Raw genomic sequence first — 21,888 nt, 5'->3', positions numbered from 1 at the left:
AGTCTGGAATTCTTCCTCAATAGGATAAGCTCAGGAGGAAGAGTAGTTTCCATTAGTGATGGACACCTTTTTTCATAAGCTGTAGGATGCTGGCTGGTATGGATGACTAGAAGTACTTACATTGCATACGATGTACCATAAAAATGTAAATATCAATTCACTTTTTTAAGGGATATAAGGCTTAGAAGTATTAATATAGCTTTATTATTTACTTATATGTTTATTAATACATAAACTACCACTTTACAAAAATTAATTTGATATGGTTATATTAAATTTAGTACTACTAGGTTAAAAAGCCTAAGTATTCTTTTAGTATATTCTTTGAGCAAGAGATCATGGGCAATAAATTTCCTTAGCCTTTGCATGCTTGCATATATCTTTAGTTATTCCACATTTTAAAATATGCTTTAATACATATCCATGGTTCAAAAAGTAAGTTTTTCTGCAATCCCTACTGCTCAATTATTTAATGCCTTTCTTAGATACAAGAATTGTTTTCCATTTTACTTGTACAAATTTCCTGAGATAGTCTATGAGTATAGCCACATATGTGTATATAGTATTTTCACAAAAAAATGATAGCATAGTCTATACCATTTTGTAACTATCTTTTTTTAATTATCAATTTATTTAAAAAATATTTTTTTGTTTATTTGAGAGGGAGAACTCGAGTGCACAAGGCAAGAAGGGGAAGAGAGAGGGAGAAGCAGAATCCCCACTGAGCAGGAAGGCCGATGAGGGCTTCATCCAAGGACCCTGAGATCACGTTCTGAGCTGAAGGCAGGACACTTAACCAACTCATGAGGCACCCCCTCAATTTATTTTGAAGACCATTCCATATTGATGTATACAGAGCTGCCTCATTTTTATTTTATTTATTTAAGGACTCAAAGGTCATAGTTCATGTTTCCAAATGAAAACAGTTTCTCAGACAAAGAGATATCAGAGGTAATATTTTATGAGCACATTGAAGACTGTGGTTTTTAGGATTCTCTTAATGGAGGATCATGTTTTCTCCACACAGAACACTGGCTTTTTTTTTAATTGATGTATAGTTGACACTCATTGTTACATTAGTTTCAGGTGTCAAAGTTTCTCCATTTTTAAATGGCTGTCTAATAGTATTGTATGGGAGTACTACTATAATTTATTTAACATGTACTTTATAGATCACAATAGCCAAGATTTCATTATACTTTCATTCATTCACCAAATATCTTAAGCATCTATGATGGCCAAGGAACTCTTCCAAGGTGCTCAGGAAGACATTAGTGAACAAACAGCTCCTTGCCTGCATAGAGGAATATACTGATTATTCTTGTATATGTTTCCTTTTGCACACTTGTGAGATTATTGGTAAGATTAATTCCTAGGAATGATATACTTGATCAAAGCATTTTTGATAGAGATTTCCAGATTTCTCTTCATGAAAGCTGTATGAATTTAAAATTCATGAGCAATGTACAATAGTGCCTATTCCCCATACTTTTGCCAACAGTGCCTTATCAAACCTTTTGATCTTTGCCAAGCTAATAGTTAAAAAAAATCTCATTGTAGTTTTATTTTGCATTTATCTCCATTTTAAGTGAATTTACACATATTTTCATAGGTTTAAGAGCCTATATATTTTCTTTTTTGGTGAACTCTCTGTTCATGCAATTTGTCCAGTTTTATACTGGTTAGTTGACTTTTTTTCGTTCATTCATAGCCACTCATCATATTTTAGAGAATTGAGTGATATAAGTTGCAAATTTTTCCTAGTTTTTTTGTTGTCTTTTTAATTTGTTTAAAGTTTCTTCTTTGAATAACTTTAAAAATTTTGGTATAGTTCAATTTATTAATCTTTTACTATGTAGTTTTAACTATTTTGGTCATACTTACAAAGACATTTTACTTGCAACATATTTAGAAATTCTACATTTTTGTAGTTTCATTAATTTTCTTGAATTCACTTGGAATTTATTTTGGTATAAGACAGGAATCCAGTTTCATTTTTCACACTGAACTCCCAGTTATCCCGTGCCATGTAGTGAATAATCCGTCTTCAGCCTATTGATCTGAATTAACACCTTTTCCATATTCTAAGTTGTCTGTATACATATGGGTTCATTTATGGGCTATTCTGTATATTCATGTATGTCTGAATTATTGAATCCTTAGAATATGTTTTCATATCCTGAAGAATTAATCCCCCACTGCACCTTTTTCCTGGAAATCTGCTGATAATTCTTGCTTTTTTATTTTTCCCTAGAAATAAATAATTCAATTCTAAAAGAAGCTTGTTGCTATTTTTATTGAGACCACATTAAATCCATAGGCTTTCTAGATAGATATGAAATCTGTGGTCTACTGAGTTCTACCATTCAATAATAGGATATGCCTTTTATTTGTTTAAATCTTCTTTTTGGTTCCTTGATAGAATCTTAAAGTTTCTTCTGAAAGTTCTTGCCAATTTTGCTTAAGTTTATTCCTAGGTATTTTACATTTTTTCATTGCTACTGTAATGTTAAATTCTTTCATTATGCTTCTAATTGGTTGTTATCTGAAGATATAAAGACTATTGATTTATCTTTTTATATCCAGTCACTTTGTAAATTCTCTTATCATTTTTAACAGTTCTGAGTATAAATCTCCCAGATTTTCCAGGTAAACAATCATAAACTTTGCAAAAATCCTAATGTTACCTTCTTTTCAGTTTTTATTCTTCATTTCTTTTCTTTTTTCATTGTATTCGCTAATATCTCTAGAGATATTCCATGAATATTTAATGCATATATATACATATAAATGTATTTACAAAGTAGTGATTATTAATTTTTTATTTTTATTTATTTATGATAGTCACACAGAGAGAGAGAGAGGCAGAGACACAGGCAGAGGGAGAAGCAGGCTCCATGCACCGGGAGCCTGACGTGGGACTCGATCCCGGGTCTCCAGGATTGCGCCCTGGGCCAAAGGCAGGCGCCAAACCGCTGCGCCATCCAGGGGTCCCCAAAGTAGTGATTATAAACGACTCCCCTTTCTCATTCATGGAAATGTTCTTAGTATTAGGCCATTAGCATAATGTTGGCTTTGGAGATAAACAATTACATAAACACATGTATATTATTTATTTATACATATTCATATATTTATATATAACATGCTAAATAATTTTAACCATATTTATCATATCAATAAGTGCAAACAATAAAAATCATTTATTAAAATTAAAATGTGTTATTTTAAGTTATAAGCCAAAATTAAATATAGTATAGACAAGAAACAAACAGAATAATTTCAAAATGAAAACCAAGAATAGATAAAGTTATATCAGATAAATAGAAACAAACAGAAGGCACATTGTTAAGATCTTAGTAATAGATAAAGTTTAACTATTGGTAAAAAGATCACTCATGTCAAAAAAGTGTTTTATAATTACATTGACTATTCTTCATGATAAAGAACTGATAATTGTGAGTAGCTCTATTTCAAAATAAAAACCATTAGCTTCCAAAATAATCAGAAAAGCCAGAGGTATACTGAACCAAAATAGTAAAAGAGGCTTTAATTCAACTCTTCAATTCATCCTAGACCCAGAAGAAAAAAAATGAGAATGTAGATGATCTTAGTAATAGAATTTAGTTGTATACCTTTAATTCTATAATTCATAGGATATTTTTACTTTTTATTTTTTAAAGATTTTATTTATTTATTCATGAGACACACAGAGAGGCAGAGACAGGCAGAAGGAGAAGAAGGCTCCTCAAAGGGAGCCTGATGTAGGACTGGATCCAGGTACTCCAGGACCACGTCCTGAGCTGAAGGCAGATGCTCAACCACTGAGCCACCCAGGTGCCCCTCATAGAATATTTTTAAATGTACTTTTAATTTTATTTGGCTAGAAAGAAAATCTTAATATATTTTCACAAGTAGAAAAAATATAGATAATATTTTATTAAATTCAATAAAACCATAAATTAATTACAAACTCGTAAACCATCCTTGCCATCTGGAATATCTTATAGAAAAAAGGGATTCAAAACCAAAATTTGATAATATCTAGCAAATGTTTTGAAAAATACAAGATATCAATTATGGTGGAATATCAAACAGGAATAGGAAGAAAAATCCATAGCCTTATTTATCTTAATGATAAATACAGAACAAAAATAAAGCATTCAGCTTAAAAACTACTTAAATAGCCAACAAAATAAAGGAAAGAGCCAATAAAGAGACAAGCGGAAATAAATTAATAAGAAGAAACATCTGATTTCATAAATCCAAGAATTTGTCTTATGAAGAAATTGAATTACTCAATAAAAAAGAGGGAGGAAAAAAATCACTGAAATGGGAAATAATAATGCATAAATAACCACAGAGAAGAAACAGAAACTACAACCAACTAGTTATCATAAAATATAAGAAAAAAGTAGTTAAAGATCCATCTCCCCAATGCTCTCTCCTACTCTCCTATTGCTGAAAGCAATAAGCAAAGGATATTTCATTGTGATTTCTATCAAACCTTCAAAGAAATGATAGTCCTAATACTGTATAAGTTGTTCCATGAAACAGAAAAAGAAGAAAACTTCCAAGTTCTTTTTATAAAGGAAATATAACATTAATACCAAAGCTCCATGAAACAGCCCAAAGGGGGAAAAAAAAAACTAACTAGAATTGATGTAAAACATCCTAAGTAAAACATTAGCAAAGAAAATACATCATGATATTAATAAGTGATAATCCAAGACCTAATGCTATTTTTTGCAAGAATGCAATTATAGTTCAATATGAAGAAATTTCTTTCTTCTTTCTTTCTTTCTTTCTTTCTTTCTTTCTTTCTTTCTTTCTTTCTTTCTCTCTCTCTCTCTCTCTCTCTCTTTCTTTCTTTCTTTCTTCTTTTAGATTTTATTTATTTATTCGTGAGAGATACAGAAAGAGGCAGAGACACAGGCAGAGGGAAAAGCAGGCTCACTGCAGGGAGCTCCATGCAGGACTTGATCCTGGGACCCCGGGGTCACTCCCTGGGCCAAAGGCAGGTGCTCCACCGCTGAGCCACCCAGGCGTCCCTATATGAGGACATTTCTTAACAACTTCTATACTAACAGAGAAACTGAAAAATGATACAATTATTTCTGCAAATTCATTAAACATACATTTATTGAATGTTTACTATCTGCTATGCACTGTTCTTACTACAGGGGGTAGATTAGTGAGCCAAATAGATAAAAATCCCTGCATTCGTATTTGTTTGGAGCAGTGGAGAGCTTCAGAGCTTAAATCTGGAATGCCATTTTGACCTAATATAAAGCCTATACCGCTACACTGTACTTTTTCAAAATAAAATTTAAAAAGCCATCTTGAGTAGTGATACTAGTCCTCTATACTTTTCTCTGTACTTCCTAACTACTACAGCCAAGTACTCTTTTCAACACTAACTCACATTTTAAAATATTATTTTTTAAAGATTTATTTATTTATTTTTAAAGATAGATTTATTTATTTATTTATTTATTTATTTATTTATTTATTTTATGATAGGCACACAGTGAGAGAGAGAGAGAGAGGCAGAGACACAGGCAGAGGGAGAAGCAGGCTCCATGCACCCGGAGCCCGACGTGGGACTCGATCCCAGGACTCCAGGATTGTGCCCTGGGCCAAAGGCAGGCACTAAACCGCTGAGCCACCAAGGGATCCCCAATATTATTTATTTTATTAATGACAAATCTGAGGTGGCCAAAATTTGGTTTTTCTGTCATCACTCTTCTCACCCTTACTCCTTACCCACATCATCAATTCCACCACCAATTGACCAACCCAGAACTATTTCATTAGATGTGTTGAGAATATCAGTCCTTTGAGAAACTGCAATTTGGAAATTCACCTTAAGATATAGAAACACATGAGAAATACTGAATTAAAAACTGTTTGAGGGATCCCTGGGTGGCACAGCGGTTTAGCGCCTGCCTTTGGCCCAGGGCGCGATCCTGGAGACCCGGGATTGAATCCCACGTCGGGCTCTGGGTGCATGGAGCCTGCTTCTCCTTCTGCCTGTGTCTCTGCCTCTCTCTCTCTCTCTCTCTCTCTCTCTCTCTCTGTGACTATCATAAATAAATAAAAAATTAAAAAAAAACTGTTTGATTGGCTTACCATTTCACAAATTTATTTCATCTCCTAACATGTTTTAATTTTTTTGGTATTTTTTTTATTGGAGTTTGATTTGCCAACATATAGCATAACACCCAGTGCTCATCCGCCAAGTGTTCCCCTCAGTGCCTGTCACCCAGTCATCCCACCACCCCCCCCCGGCCCACTTCCCCTTCCACTACCCCTTGTTTGTTTCCCAGACTTAGGAGTCTCTCATGTTATGTCACCCTCACTGATATTTCCCACTTATTTTCTCTCCTTTCCCCTTTATTACCTTTCACTATTTTTTATATTCCCCAAATGAATGAAACCATATAATGTTTGTCCTTCTCCGATTGACTTACTTCACTCAGCATAATACCCTCCAGTTCTATCTACGTTGAAGCAAATGCTGGGTATTTGTCATTTCTAATGTCTGAGTAATATACCATTGTATACACAGACCACATCTTCTTTTTTTTTTTTTTTTTTTTCAGACCACATCTTCTTTATCCATTCATCTTTCAATGGACAACGAAGCTCCTTCCACAGTTTGGCTATTGTGGACATTGCTGCCATAAACATTGGGGTGCAGGTGTCTCAGTTTTTTCACTGCATCTGTTTCTTTGGGCTAAATTCCCAGAAGTTGCTGGGTCATAGGGCAGTTCTATTTTTAACTCTTTGAGGAACCTTCACACAGTTTTCCAGAGTGGCTGTACCAGTTCACATTCCTACCAATGCAAGAGGGCTCCCCTTTCTCCACATCCTCTCCAACACTTGTTGATTCCTGTCTTTTTAGTTTTCTTTTTCTTTTTTAAGATTTTATTTATTTATTCATGAGAGACAGGGGGATGAGGGGGAGGCGGCAGAGACACAGGCAGAGAGAGAAGCAGGCTTCATGCAAGGAACCTGATGTGGGACTCGATCCCAGGACTCCAGGATCACTCCCTGGGCCAAAGGCAGGCGCTAAACTGCTGAGCCACCCAGGGATCCCTGTGTTGTTAATTTTCATCATTCTCACTGGTGTGAAGTGGTATCTCATTGTGGTTTTGATTTGCATTTCCCTGATGGCAAGTGATGCGGAACATTTTCTCATGTGCTTGTTGGCCATGTCTATGTCTTCCTCTGTGAAATTTCTGTTCATGTCTTTTGCCTGTTTCATGATTGGATTGTTTGTTTCTTTGCTGTTGGGTTTAATAAGTTCTTTATAGAGAACCCAGAAATGGGCCCTCAACTCTATGGTCAACTAATATTTGACAAAGCAGGAAAGACTATCCACTGGAAAAAGGACAGTCTCTTCAATAAATGGTGTTGGCAAAAATGGACAGCCACGTGCAGAAGAATGAAACTACACCATTCTCTTACACCACACGCAAAGACAAACTCAAAATGGATGAAAGATCTAAATGTGAGATAAGAATCCATCAAAATCCTAGAGGAGAACACAGGCAACACTCTTTTTGAACTTGGTGACAGCAACTTCTTGCAAGATACATCTCTGGAGCCAAGGGAAACAAAAGCGAAAATGCCTATTGGGGCTTAATCAAGATAAAAAAGCTTCTGTACAGCAAAATAAACAGTCAACAAAACTAAAAGATAACCTACAGAATGGGAGAAGATATTTGCAAATGTCAGATAAAGGACTAGTATCCAAGATCTAGAAGGAATTTATTAAACTCAAGAGCAAAGAAACAAACAATCCAATCATGAAATGGGCTAAAGACATGAACAGAAATTTCACCAAAGAAGACATACACATGGCTAGCATGTTTTCATTTAGCCTCCATACATATCCTTAAGAAATCTCATCTATGTTCTTTTAAGGTCAGCAACTCCTAGAAAACAACTGGGTTGGGAGGAAATAGGGATTAGGGATAGTACATTATATTCTGAAAAAGGTAAACACACCAAAAACTTAGGTAGTAAAGGAGGAAAATGTAGGATGTTTATAAGCTTAGTGAAATGGACATTTTTATTTTGTCTTTCCTTTCTTTCCATTTATAGATTATTCATCATTTGCACAGAGGTTTCCTCACCCTCTGAGATTAAACTAGGTTGACATTTCAGAGATTAATCCCAAGAATGGACATGTAATCCACACAGAGCTGATCTCAGTCACTTAATGAGATCTAACATTAAGATATGTTTGGGGAGAGAGAGAGGGAGAAAATGAGAGAGAGAGAGTGTGTGAGAGAGAGCCTGACTCTACCTTTGAGATTTTAAACTGAGGAATATGAATCTAAAACTACCAGTGAACAACTTTACAACTTTCCTACTGTGTGAAGTCTTGAGAATGAAGCCAAAACAGTGAAGTTCAACTAAAATCTGGAGAGAGGAAAGTACAGAGGACCAAAATCATTGTTTGAACACCTGAATCCAGCTGTCCCTGGATCATTTGAAATCCTGAACTTTCCTGTAGCAAGTTTTCAGTGTGCAACATGAATTTGAAGGAAAAATGGATCAATGGTCTGGCACCAAGAGAATGTTGGAAGGTACAACTGATAACCAGTTTGAGTTCTGAAGCCTGAGATTTAAAAATGTTGACTCTATGCAGAGAAATAAGTGAAATAGGGAAACCTGGGTGACTCAGTTAATTAACCCTCTGAGCTCTTGATTTCAGCTCTGGTCATGATCTCAGGGCTGTGAGATGCAGCCCTGCATTGGGCTCTGTGCTGGGTGTGGAACCTGCTTGGGATTCTCTCTCTCCTTCTGCTTTTGTCCCTCCTCAACTCCAAAAAAAGAAAAAAAAAAATGAAATAATGAGGATAAAGAGAAACTATAAAGTTTCTTTCTTCTAGAACATAGAGGAAGGAGATAGATGATTTTTAAAATGTTCAGAGAGAAAATAAGAGATGTAGAAGAAGAAGAATTAGCTTTCCCAAAGAAGAGAATTGAGAAAATATGAATGAATATGAATAATAATATTCATTGGCACAACAGAGAAAGTTTCTCCTGAATTTAAGAAATTTTTGACTATGTTCACCTAGAATGTCATTCAGAATTCAAAAGAATGAATATTAATCACCATTCATAAATTTCCTGCCTGCTACCAGATGTTTGGATCTGATAATCTTTTGTTATCCCATTTGGTCCATTATTTCCATTGTTCCATTTTTATATTTTTGTATTTGAATTGTCACTGTCTATGTATCAGTACGTGGTTTATAACGAATATCTTGCTTCAATACTGTAAAGAAATATGGCTGTTTTAAGTAAAATTGATTCAAAATGTATAGCCATATAGTTTTACATACTTAAAAAATAAATGTAACTGATGTGACTGTTATGTTAACAGAAATATCATGAAGTATTAAAAACAAGAAAAAACAAGAAAAACTAAAGCTAGTTGGATACAGATTTTACTCACTTTGAACAAGTGTTTTGATAATTATATGGGCAACAGTATTTCTTCCTGAATTCCATTAGTATGGAATATCAAAGATTAGAGAAAGCAGAAAAAAGATCCCCTTCATTCATAGATTTTCTTGCCTCTATGTTCTTGAGAAATGTTGGCATTTGTTTTCTTGTAATGTCTTTCCAGTTTTGATATGGAAATTCTGGCTTTATAAAATGAAGTTGCAACTTTTTCTCTCCACTGTTTTTGGAAATATCTTTGTGAGATTGGTATTTTTCTTCTTTAAATGTTTAATAGAATTCCCTGATGAAGGCATTTGAGCCTGATGTTTTCTTTGTGGGATGATTTTTAATTACTCATTCAATTTTTAAAAATAGGCATAGGGCTATTGAGATTTTCGTTTCTTTTTCTTGTTCTGATAATTTGAATCTTTAAGGATTTTTTCCTATTTCATCTAAGTTGTCAATTTGGTAGCAGAAAGTTGTTTATCATTTTCCCTAATTATCCTTTTAATATTGGTAAAATTTGTGGTCAGGTTCCTCTTTCATTGTTGATACTAATTAGTTTTTCTGATCCTTTTAAAGAAGAAAACCTATTTACTATGTCCCTATTTTTTACATTTTAAATTCTAATCAGTTGACATACAGTTCAATATTTGTTTCAGGAGTAGAGTTCAGTAGTATTTGGTTCATCATTTACATATAACATCCAGTGCTCATCATAACAAGTGCCCTCCTTAATACCCATCACACGTCTATCCCATCTCCCACCCCTTCCCTTCATCAACCTTATTTGTTCTCTATATTTAAAGAGTCTCTCATTATTTGTTTCCCTGTATCTCTCTTTTTCACTCTCCTGTATGTTCATCCGTTTTGTTTCTTAAATTCAACATATAAGTGAAATCATATGGTATTTGTTTCACTCTGATTGACTTATTTTGCTTAGTATAATACACTTTAGCTCCATCCACATTATTGTCCTTATTTTTTGTTCATTATTTATATCCTTGGCTTCAATTACTATCCTTATAACTTATACTCTTATATACTTATAACTTTCTTCTGTCTGGTTATTTTGAGCATAATTTGCTCTTCTCTTACTAACGTCTCAAGATGGGAGCTGGTATCATTGAGTTTAGACTTCATTTCTAAGCATTAAAGCTCTAAATTTCTCTCAAATCGGTTTCTTTGACAACTTTTGAAAATTGAATTATAATTGACATATGAAATTGTGTAAATTTAAGTTGTACAAAGTGTTGATTTGATACGTTTATATATTACATGACTACCACCTTACCATTACCTGACACTTCTATCACTTCACATAATTATCATTTATTTTTTGCAATCAGAGCACTTAAGATCTTAGCAACTTATACAACTTTGAAGTATATAATACAGTATTGTTGACTGTAATCACTATGCTGTGCATTAGATCTCTAGAACTTATTCATCTTCTATCTGCAAGTTTGTACCCTTTGACCAACATCTCCCCTATTCCTCCCTCCCCAAGCTCCTGGTAATTACCATTCTACTCTGTTTCTGTGAGTTCAGATTTTTAGATTCCACATATTCAATATTTTTCTCTGTCTTAGCACAATGCCCTCAAGGTCCATCCATGTTGTCACAAACGGCAGGATTTACTTTGCCATGGTTGAATAATATTCCCCCCCCCCGTGTGTGTGTGTGTGTGTGTGTGTGTGTGTGTGTGTGTGTTACATTTTCTTTACCCATTTATCTGTTGATGGGCACTTAGGTTGTTTTCCTATCTTGGCTATTGTGAATAATGCTGCAATAAACATGAGTGCAGGTATCTTTTTGATAAATTGTTTTCATTTCTTTTATGTATATACCCAGAAGTGAGACTGCTGGATCATATGGTAATTCTATTTTAAATTTTTTAGGAAAAAATTTTTCCATTATTTTTTCTATAGTGGCTGCACCAATTTACACCCCCCACTAACAAGTGTTCTCTTTTCTCCATATCCTTCCCAGCACTTGTTATTTCCTGTCTTTTTGATGCTACCCATTCTAACAGGTATAAGGTGATATCTCATTGTGGTTTTGATTTACAATTCCCAGATGATTAGTGAGGTTGAGGATCTTTTCATGTACCTGTTGGCAATTTAGATGCCTTCTTTGGGAAAAGATTTCATTAAGTCCACTTCTTGATCATTGCTTTGCTTCTTGTGCTTTTGTTGCTATATACAAAAACTCATTGCCAAGACCAATGTCAAGGGTATTTTCCCCTATTTCCTTCTAGGAGTTTAAAGGTTTCAGGTCTTAGGGATTTAAATCTGTAAGCAATTTTGTTACTTTTTCTGAGGTATGTATGATAGGGGTCAGATTTCATTTTTATGCATGTGGTTATCTAGTTTTACCAATATCATTTATGGAAGAGAGACTATCCCTTTTCCATTGAGTATGCTTGGCTCACTTGTCAAATATTAGTTAACTCTATATGTGGGATTTATTTCTGGTCATTCTATTCTGTTCCATTGGTCTATGTGTCTATTTTTATGCCAGCACAATACTAATTTATCAAACTTTGTAGTATAGTTTGAAATCAGGAAGTACGGTTCCTCCAGCTTTGTTCATTGTCAGGATTGCTTTGGCTATTTGGAGTCTTTTGTGATTCCATCCAAAATTTAGAATCATTTGTTTATGTGAAAAATGCCATTGGAATGTTTATATTAGAACTGCATTGAATCTATAGAAGACTTTTAGTAGTATGGATATTTTAACAGTAATAATTTTTATGATCCATGAACATGGGATATCTTTTCATTTGATTGTCTTCTTAAATTTCTTTCACCCAAGTCTTGTATTTCTCAGGTATATAGATCTTTCTGTATACTTCTGTGGTTAAATTTGTTCCCATGTATTTTATTGGTTTTGATGCTATTATGAATGGAATGGTTGTCTTTACTTCTTTTTAAGGTATTTCATTCTCAGTGTATAGAAGGGCAACTTCTATATATTGGTTCTCAATCTAGCAACTTTACTGAATTTGTTGATTTAGTTCCAACTGTTCTTTTGGTTGAGTCTTTAGAATTTTCTCTATATAAGATCATATCATCTGCAAATAATTACAATTTTAATTCTTCTTTTCCAATTTATATGTCTTTTACTTCTATATCTTATGTATTTGCTGTAGCTAGGATTTCCATTATTATGTTGCTTAAGAGTGGTGATAGTGGCCTCCTTATCTTTTTCCTGATATAAAGAAAAGCTCTCATTTGCATAAAGGAGGGTGCTTGATGTGATGAGCACTGGGTGTTTTATGCAACTGATGAATCACTAAATTCTATCTCTGAAACTAATAAAACACTATATATTAACTAACCTGAATTTAAATTAAAAAAGAAAAGAAAAGCTTTCAACCTTCCACTGTGGAATATGATGGTAGTTGTTGGTTTTTTCTTTATAGTCTTCATTTTGTTGAAGTATGTTCCTTCTACACAAATTTGTGGAGGGCTTTTTTTCATGAAAGAATGTTGAATTTTATCAAATGCCTTTCCTGCATCTGTTGAGGTGATCCTATGATTTTTATCTTTCATTATATTAATGTGATGTATTACATTTATTGTTATGCCTATGTTGAACGATCCTTGCATCCCAGGGATAGAGCTTTATGATGGGATCTGTTGTTGAATTTATTTGCTAATATTTTGTGAATTTTTGCATCTATATTCAACAGGGATATTAGCCTGTGGTTTTCTTTTCTTGTAGTGTCTTAATCTGGCTTTGGTATCAGAATAATGCTGGCCTCATAACATGAGTTTGGGAGTATTTCCTGTTCTTCAATTTTTTGGGAAGAGTTTAAGAAGGAGTGACATTAATTCACCCACAAAACCTTGTGGGCTTGAACTTTTCTGCATTGGGGTATTTTGGATTACTGATTCAATCTCCTTACTGATTATTGGTCTGTTCAGATTTTCTATTTCTTCATGATTCAGTCCAGCTAGATTGTATGCTTCTAGAAATTTATCCATTTCTTCTAGGTTATACAATTTATTGGTGTATACTTGTTCATAGCAGTATCTTAAGATCCTATGTATTTCTGTGGTATCAGTTGTCTTCTCTTTCATTTTTGATTTTATGTATCTGCATCATCTCTTTTTTCTTAGTCAAGCCAAAGACTTGTCCATTTTGTTTGTCTTTTTAAAAACAGCTTTTAGGGGCGTTTAAGTGGCTCAATCAGTTAAGTATCTGACTCTTGATTTTGGCTCAGGTCATGATCTCAGGGTTGTGAGGGTAAGCCCCATGTCAGTCTCTGCACTGGGTGTGGAGCCTAAGATTCACTCTCCCCCTCACCCTCTACTCCCTCTCTCTTTCTCTTAAAAAAAAAAAAAAAAAGGCTTAGTTTCGTTGATCTTTTCTATTGTTTTTCAGTGTCCATTTCATTTGTTCCACTATGAGCTTTGTTATTTCCTTCCTTCTCCTAACTTTGGACTTAGTTTGTTCACCTTTTTCTAGTTCCTTGAGGTATAAAATTAAGTTGTTTGAGATCTCTTTTTCTCCTTAGCTGAGGCATTTATCGCTATAAATTTCCCTCTAAGAACTGCTTTTGCAGCATTCCATAGCTTTGGTACATTGTTCCCATTTTCATTTAAGATACTTTTTGTTTCTATTTTGCTTTCTTCTTTGATCCATTAGTTGTTCAGGAGTGTGTTTAGTTTCCATATGTTTGTAAATTTTCCATCTTATCTCTTGCTTTTGATTTCTGGTTTCATATCATTGTGGTCAGAAAAGACATTTGGTATGATTTACACAAAGATATCTTTTGTGGCTTATTAAATGATCTGTCCTGGAGAATGTTCTGCATGCACTTGAGAAAAGGCTATTGCCTTATTACTAGCCATACTAATATATCAGCCAGTATTCATGACAGACATCAAAGCCAGAATCTATTTTTATTTGTTGGGAATCCATTTTAATTGCTCTGTGCTCATGCCTTACTGGTTACTAAATATTTTGAATACCAGCCCTGAGTCCAGGTGGGAGAAAATAATGGCTTAAACTAGACACTGAGATGTGTCCAGATTCAGGAGATATTTGAAGACAGAACACATGGGATTTGTTTTTGTGTTGAAAACATTATATGTTCTCATTCATTTGGGGAATATAAATAATAGTCAAAGGGAATATAAGAGAAGGGAGAAGAAATGTGTGGGAAATATCAGAAAGGGAGACAGAACGTAAAGACTGCTAACTCTGGGAAACAAACTAGGGGTGGTAGAAGGGGAGGAGGGCGGGGGGTGGGAGTGAATGGGTGACGGGCACTGGGGGTTATTCTGTATGTTAGTAAATTGAACACCAATAAAAAATAAATTAAAAAAAAAAAAAAGAAAATATGTTCGGGGGATCCCTGGGTGGCTTAGCGGTTTAGCACCTGCCTTCGGCCCAGGGTGTGATCCTGGAGTCCTGGGATCGAGTCCCACATCAGGCTTCCTGCATGGAGCCTGCTTCTCCCTCTGTCTGTGCCTCTGCCTCTCTCTATCTGTGTCTCTCATGAATAAATAAAATCTTTATCAAAAAAAGAAAAGAAAATATGTTGGGAGAAAGAGAAAAAAGGAATCAAAAGATGACTCTCAGGCATTGGATGAATTATCGTGATATTAACTTTATTTAATTTGAACATGTTATGTTTGAGATACTTGTTAGACATCCAAGAGATGTCAAGTAGTTAATTAAATATGTGAGTTTGAAATTTTTCAAGAGAGGTTCAGGCTGGAAATACACATTTGGGATTCACAGGAGCAGAAGCAATATTTAAAATTAGGGATTTGAATGGGATAATTAGTGGGAGAGGGTACAGAGAATTGGGAAGATACATCGGGAAAATATAGTAGAATTATCTATTGGTATCGGACAGATATGTCTGTTTCTTAGATGTAAAGTTGTTAATGAATTTATACTTTGGGAATCTTAAGATTATAGACGACAGTTTAAAACTGAGGAGTAGGGACCCCTGGGTATCTCAGTGGGTTCAGTATCTGCCTTTGGCTCAGGTCATGATCCCAGAGTCCTAGGATCCAGCACCACGCTGGGCTTCCTGCTCTGCAGGGAGCCTGTTTCTCCCTATCTCTGCTGCTCGTGCTCCCTCTTGCTAGCTCTCTCTCACTCTGTCAAATAAATAAATAAATAAAATCTTTTTAAAAATAAATAAAACTGAGGCGTATATGAGAATACTCTTCACTTTTCCTCCCTACCCTTACATGAGTCAAGGGAATCATTCAAAAGTTATGTTTCAGATCCTCTTTGCTAACTCTAGTTGCAAACATGCTATTGAGAAGGCATCCAAATAGTTTATTTGGCTCTTGACATTATTTTTTTTAACTCAATATCTTTCCTTTGTTTCTCATTCATTTCTGTGTCTAGCCTTGCCTCCCTGCATTGAACAAGGATCAGAATTATGATTTTTTGCTTGGATGGAGCAAGAGAAATTCCAGATGGATTAAATGTAAAAAAAGCACACACACACACACAAAAAAAAAACAGAAGAAAAATTTTGGACACAGATGGTAAAGGACTTTGTAAGCTTAAATGTAGAGAAAATAACACAAAAGGGAAAAATAGACTGGCTACATAACACAGTTTAAAAAGTAAAAAAAAAAGTAAACAGTAAACTTTGAAAAAGTTTGGAACAATTTATAGCAAGTGATTAATATCCTTTTTATTTAACTACATCATTCAAATAGAAAAAATAATACTATGAATGCAGTAACAAACAGGAAAAATGGTATGCTAATGATAAAAGAGGAAACATCAATGTTTAACAAACATTTGAGAAATGTTAAATATTACTTATGATGAAAAATAAATGTAAATACATGAAAGAAGTAGCATTTTATGCTTATAAAACTGATAAAAGATTAAAATATGATTTTCTTATGCTTTTCGCTCTTTTATTGAGGTCTTTGATACATTTTGACTTAGTTTTTGTGTATGGTGTTGGATAGGCATCCAGTTGGATTCCTTTGCATGCGGCTCTCTATGGTTTAGAACATCACTTATTGAGGAGACTGTCATTTTCCTGTTTCATATTCTTGGCCCATTTGTCATACATTGACCACGTAAGTGTGGGTTTCCCTCTGGACTTTCTGATGTGTTCCATTGAACTGTGTGTCTGTTCTTGTGTTGATTTAAAAATGGTTCTCAGGCCTGGCAAATAAGCATTGTCAGACCCTCTAATATTCTGTTGGTTTGACTGTAAATTAATGCAAATATTTATGCAAGCATATGGGCAATATAAATCAAGATCACAAAGTACTTATAGCACAAAGACAGGAGTGGAAATGCAGTGAGAAGATGAAGGATTACAAATTCAGTGTAAGCCATGCTTTTACCAACAAAATTCATACATACAGTGTATATCTGGAAGGTAAGAAAGGAAGTCCACTATGGACCTTATGACATAGGGTCTGCAGTAAGAATTGAAAATAAAGCAGAAGGTGGCAAGCACACGTGTAAGTGTGTGCCAATAACTATCTCACTCTCCTAAGGGAGGGGAGATTGAGTATAGATTGGTCCTTGGATCTATCTCTCAAAGATGCAGGTGAGGAAGGAAATGGTTGCATTATGTCAATGATACACTGTTTGCATCAGTTTGTGTGACTTCATTTACATCCTTAGTTAGGGTTTGATTTGGATAAGGATGCCTTTCCTGTTATGCCCATAAACTGTATCTAAATATGTCCCCTTTGGAAAGTTTCTCTTAAGAATATTTAAAGTCAGGGTGGGGGAGTATAATGATGTTATTATTAACTATTCCTTTATTTAAAAAGTCATTAAGTTATATTAATTCTACTCCTACCATATCTCAAATTTAGGTCACTTAGGGAGAACCATGCTCCACATGAGGTACCTGGTTGGCTACACTCTGTACTAGAACCTCCTTTTCCTTGACAAAATCAGATGATGTTAATACTTAGAATAATTTATGCAAGGGCTATTTATCATTGATATAAAACCATTATCCATAATATACTTCATTTTGAAGTATATTTTTTCTGAAAAAAGATTTTTTGTATATTACATCTTAAAAATTATAAAATACTTCTTTTATTCATCCACTATACATTTCCCCTAATTTTATAGAATTTACTATATATTTAAGAGTTCATAATAAAAATATAACACCAACAATATTTGTTATTTTGATTTGTAAGAAGTTAAGAAAATGCCAAAGAAAAAATCTTACTTTTGGTTGATTCTTATAAGGGTAGAAATACAATGATTCATATTAAATATTTCATTACAGAGGTCATGTGAGTCCGTTTATATACTTTGGGTTGTGAGCTTATTGTTTCCCCCTCCATGGCTCTTTTGTGACAAGAAATTAATTTATTTGATTGAATATATGTCAAAGCAACACTGGGCAGTAGACTCGGGTTTGGCTGAGTGAGACCATCAGATACTGAATAAACTAATTGGTTTGATATCCTCAGGATTGAGTGAAAACATCATTTTGAGACCGCATAGGCATTCACCAGTTTTGAGTTCCAACAAGGTCTCTATTCTAGTCAACAAACATAATCTCATCCCACACAGTAGTCACTACCAGTGAAAAAATATATTTTTTCTTTTTAATGAACTAAGGCAGGTCTCCACTAATCTGTGTCTTTGCTTTCTGGCAACTAAGTATATCGATTTTTTAGGTTACTCCAGGTTAGGTGAATGAAACAAACTTCATTTAGTATCATCTTCAATTAGTAACTCATTTCCACTTTGAAGTGTGTTTCACACACATCTTTTTTTTTTAAAAAAAGACAACAAAACACTTTGATGCCTATAATTCCAAAACTCTTGAACAAAATAAACAAATTTGGACATAGTCTATACTACTTCATCCCAGTACGTATTTCTCAGTCTTCATTGAATTTTCTTGCCAAATACTATAAAATAAGCAATAACACACTTAAACCTCTATTACCAAGATCCAAGAGGTTATTTTCATCAAATGGCAAATTTTTGAAGTGATCAAGTTAGACATTATTAATATATTTCATCACCTGTTCTCTCATTGTCTTATAACCAAATACAATATGAATTTTCCATATATAGAGAGACACAGTTATTGTTTCAACATTTTATGCAGAGCTGCCTTCACCTCCTGGTTCTTGAGGCTATAGATGAGGGGGTTCAGCAAAGATGTGATCACACTGTACTGAATGGAAACCACTTGTTCCAACTTAGAGCCTGAGAGGGGAGTCATGTACCTGAATAAAGCTGTGCCATAGTACAAAAGCACCACAGTGAGGTGGGAAGAACAGGTAGAGAAGGCTTTGCCTTGACCCCCAGAAGAACGGATGACTAGGATGGCAGAGATGATTCTAGAATAAGAGAAGAGGATGAGGGGAAGTGTCACAAATCCCAACAATGCACATGACCCAGCAAGAAGGACCTCATTGGCAGTAGCGTCAGTGCAGGACAGAGGGAAGAGAGAAGGAAGCTCACAGCAAAAGTGAGGGATGACATTGGGGCCACAGAAATGTAAGTTGTAGGTGAAAAGACTATTTGGCAAGGAGTTTAGGAACCCCACTGCCCATGCTGCAATTATCATCCCAACACAGAGAGGCCTATTCATAACCACACTATATAGGAGAGGGTGGCAGATGGCAGCATAGCGGTCATAGGCCATGGCTGACAGTAAGCAGGCCTCTGTGCTCCCAGAAAATATGAGAAAGAAACTCTGGGTCACACAGCCCCATGTAGAAATAGTTTTCTTTTGAGCTAATAAATTCTGCAGCATCTTAGGCATCGTTACTGAAGAAAGGCAGAGATCTAGAAATGACAGGTGACCTAGGAAGAAGTACATGGGTGTTTTAAGGTGAGAATCATTTCTGATCACCAGGATCATCATCAGATTCCCCATCAAGGTCAAGAGGTAAATCACCAGGAACAGTACAAAAAGCATGGTCTGGATCTGAGGATTTCCGGACAGTCCTATGAGGACAAACTCGGTAATGATGGTAAGATTTTTCATGATTAAAGTTACTGGCCCTAGAAAGAAACATAATGCAGTTGAGTCATCCCAGATGAATAAGACTTTTTAAAAAAATGTGACTTCCAGCTTAGAGGTATAAATGAAAAACTATGAGGTCAAGAAGTTTCCCTCTGGGTCACATTCACCATCCCCATTATTATTTCAATTCTGGTGGCATGAGCACCCCAAAGTGCTTCCTCTGTAACTGGTTCTTTGAACTTTAATACCTATTTATTCAGGAAATATTTAATAAGCATCCAAGTGCTGGATACCGTACCAGATCCTGGGGATACAAATAATGCTTGAGACATTATTCCTGCCCTCAAAGGGCTTAGAATTTAACAGGGCAGAGAAACATGTAAAGAAGCAAAATAGTCTGTAATAACATAATGCATAGGACATAGCAATGGCACAAATATAAATTAATTGTCTCTGGATAACTTGGAAAATGAAGAATGGGTAATGCTTAGCCTGTTTTGGGATATTTACTCCACTAAGTAAACAAAGTGGAAGACAGTGCTCTAGGCAAAGGAAATGGCATGATCAAATATAGGGGAGGCATGAAATATTAGTGCCTCTCTGAAGAACTTCATCAGCTCAGAGTGGTTGGGTACAGGGTGATTCACAAGGGCATGTGGTGCTAAGTGTGAAGGTCATGTGATCAAATTGGTAGTTTAGAGACATTCACCCTGGGGACATGTGGAAGATGAGCTGGAGGCAAAGCAACATATAGTTAGGGCAGTGAGTTCATTCTTTTAGTAGATACTTACCAAATACCTACTATGTTCCCAGCACAATTCTAGACTCTTAGGCTGTATCATTGAACACAACAGACAAAAATTTTTATCTTCACAGAACTTACATTCTAGTTGGGAAATTTAGAAAATAAATAAAGACATAAGTAAGTAAGTATAATGTGTTAGAAGGTGCTATGTGCTATATAAAATAATAATAAAGCAGGGAAAGGGAGACGGCTAATATGGGGGTAGAGGAGGGCAGTGAGGTTTGCAATTTAAATAGTGTGGTCAGGAGAGGAGTGACTGAGATAGGGTTATTGGAACAAGGATTTGAAGGTGATGAGGTCATTATCCCTGCAAATGTTCTATGGATGGAGAATTGGGGGAGTATAGCACTGAGTCTAGTCAGAGCTGGTGAGGGGTTAACAGAGGCTGTAGCAGTGAGAGATTAGAGGAGACAGATTTGAGAGATATTGTTGAGATGAATTCTAAAGAATGTCATCACCAATTTGTTGTTTAGAGTGAAAGTAAGTAAATTAAAAATGATTCTCCAGTTTTTGCCTTTGGTAATTGAGTGGTCCCATTCACTGCAACAGGAGCATATTTGAGGCAAAGATAATAAACACAGTTTTGAATATGTTGTTTGATGAACCCTGTGAGACAGTGAGAGGGTGTCCAGAAGGCACTAAGAGATAGGGTCCTGAAGTTTAGAGAAGATATTTGGGCTGAATGTATGAGTCAAAGAGTCATAAACAAACTCACCCAGAGTGAGCCCATTTATAAGAGAAGACGCTCTAGGGTGGAGTTCCATATGACAGAAAAAATCCAATGGGAAAAAGAGAAAGAGAAACACAAAAGATCTCATTCAGCATGGTCAATCATGGACCCATGCCTTTCTGATTTGAAGGACCCACTGGAGGTCATACAGCACAATGCCCTGTTGATAGTTGAGGAGATTGAGGTCCAGTGAGGGAAGACATAACTCCTGCCACCAACTCCTTTACTCACCAACCCACCCATCATCCCTGTTTCTCTTTCTCTGCCTATTGTGTTAAGAACCCTCAGGTCTCAGCTCAAGGGTCATTTCCTCAGGGAAGCCCTTACTCTGCCACTATAATTTTCTTTTGTCACATTTGGTTTTCTATTATTATGCTTGCTATAATTGTGGTGCTCAAACTCACAACCCTGAGATCAAGACCTGAACTGAGATTAAGAGTTGGATGCCTAACCAATTGAGCTATCCAGGCATCGCAAAATAAATAAACTTTTCTGAATATAGAAGAGAGGTACTCCCAACCTCCCTCAACCTGTCCCCATCCCTGTAGTCAGTCTTTGTCTTATTACCCTGCTTTGTCTTCATAACACTTACCAACATCTGGTATTTTAAAGTACATTTATTATCCACTTTCTCTTCTACTAGAATGTAAACTCAAAGACTTTTTCTTGTTTTGGCCATTACTATATATCCCTAGCACTTAGAATAATACCTAGCATATAGAAAGGGCTCAGTATATATTTGATGAATGAATTTGTTTCATGTATGTCTGTGTTTTGAGAAGTTCCATGAGGACTTAGACCATGCCGGTATTTTTTATTTTTATATCCTCAGAGCTTAGCACAATGCCTAAAACTTAGTAGGCATTTAAAGTTTATAGAATAAAATCATAAAAAAATCACAAGATAGCTTTTGCACACTAT

The 21,888-nt window shown here is 35.1% G+C and overlaps 1 protein-coding gene across 1 annotated transcript; it reads right to left on the bottom strand.

The window, feature by feature from the left end:
- Positions 1-16,191: 16,191 nt before the first annotated feature.
- LOC140617170 (olfactory receptor 5BS1-like) lies at positions 16,192-21,045 on the bottom strand. Its single transcript, XM_072798144.1, has one exon. The coding sequence runs from the start codon at positions 19,451-19,453 to the stop codon at positions 18,542-18,544; it is 912 nt and encodes a 303-aa protein (XP_072654245.1). The 5' UTR covers positions 19,454-21,045; the 3' UTR covers positions 16,192-18,541.
- Between the last annotated feature and the right edge of the window lie 843 nt (positions 21,046-21,888).

The sequence above is a fragment of the Canis lupus genome, chromosome 25 (assembly GCF_048164855.1).
Source record: "Canis lupus baileyi chromosome 25, mCanLup2.hap1, whole genome shotgun sequence".
Classification (NCBI taxonomy): Eukaryota; Metazoa; Chordata; class Mammalia; order Carnivora; family Canidae; genus Canis; species Canis lupus.
The sequence above is the reverse complement of the archived record's forward strand: the minus strand, read 5'-3'. Positions and strand labels throughout refer to the sequence as shown.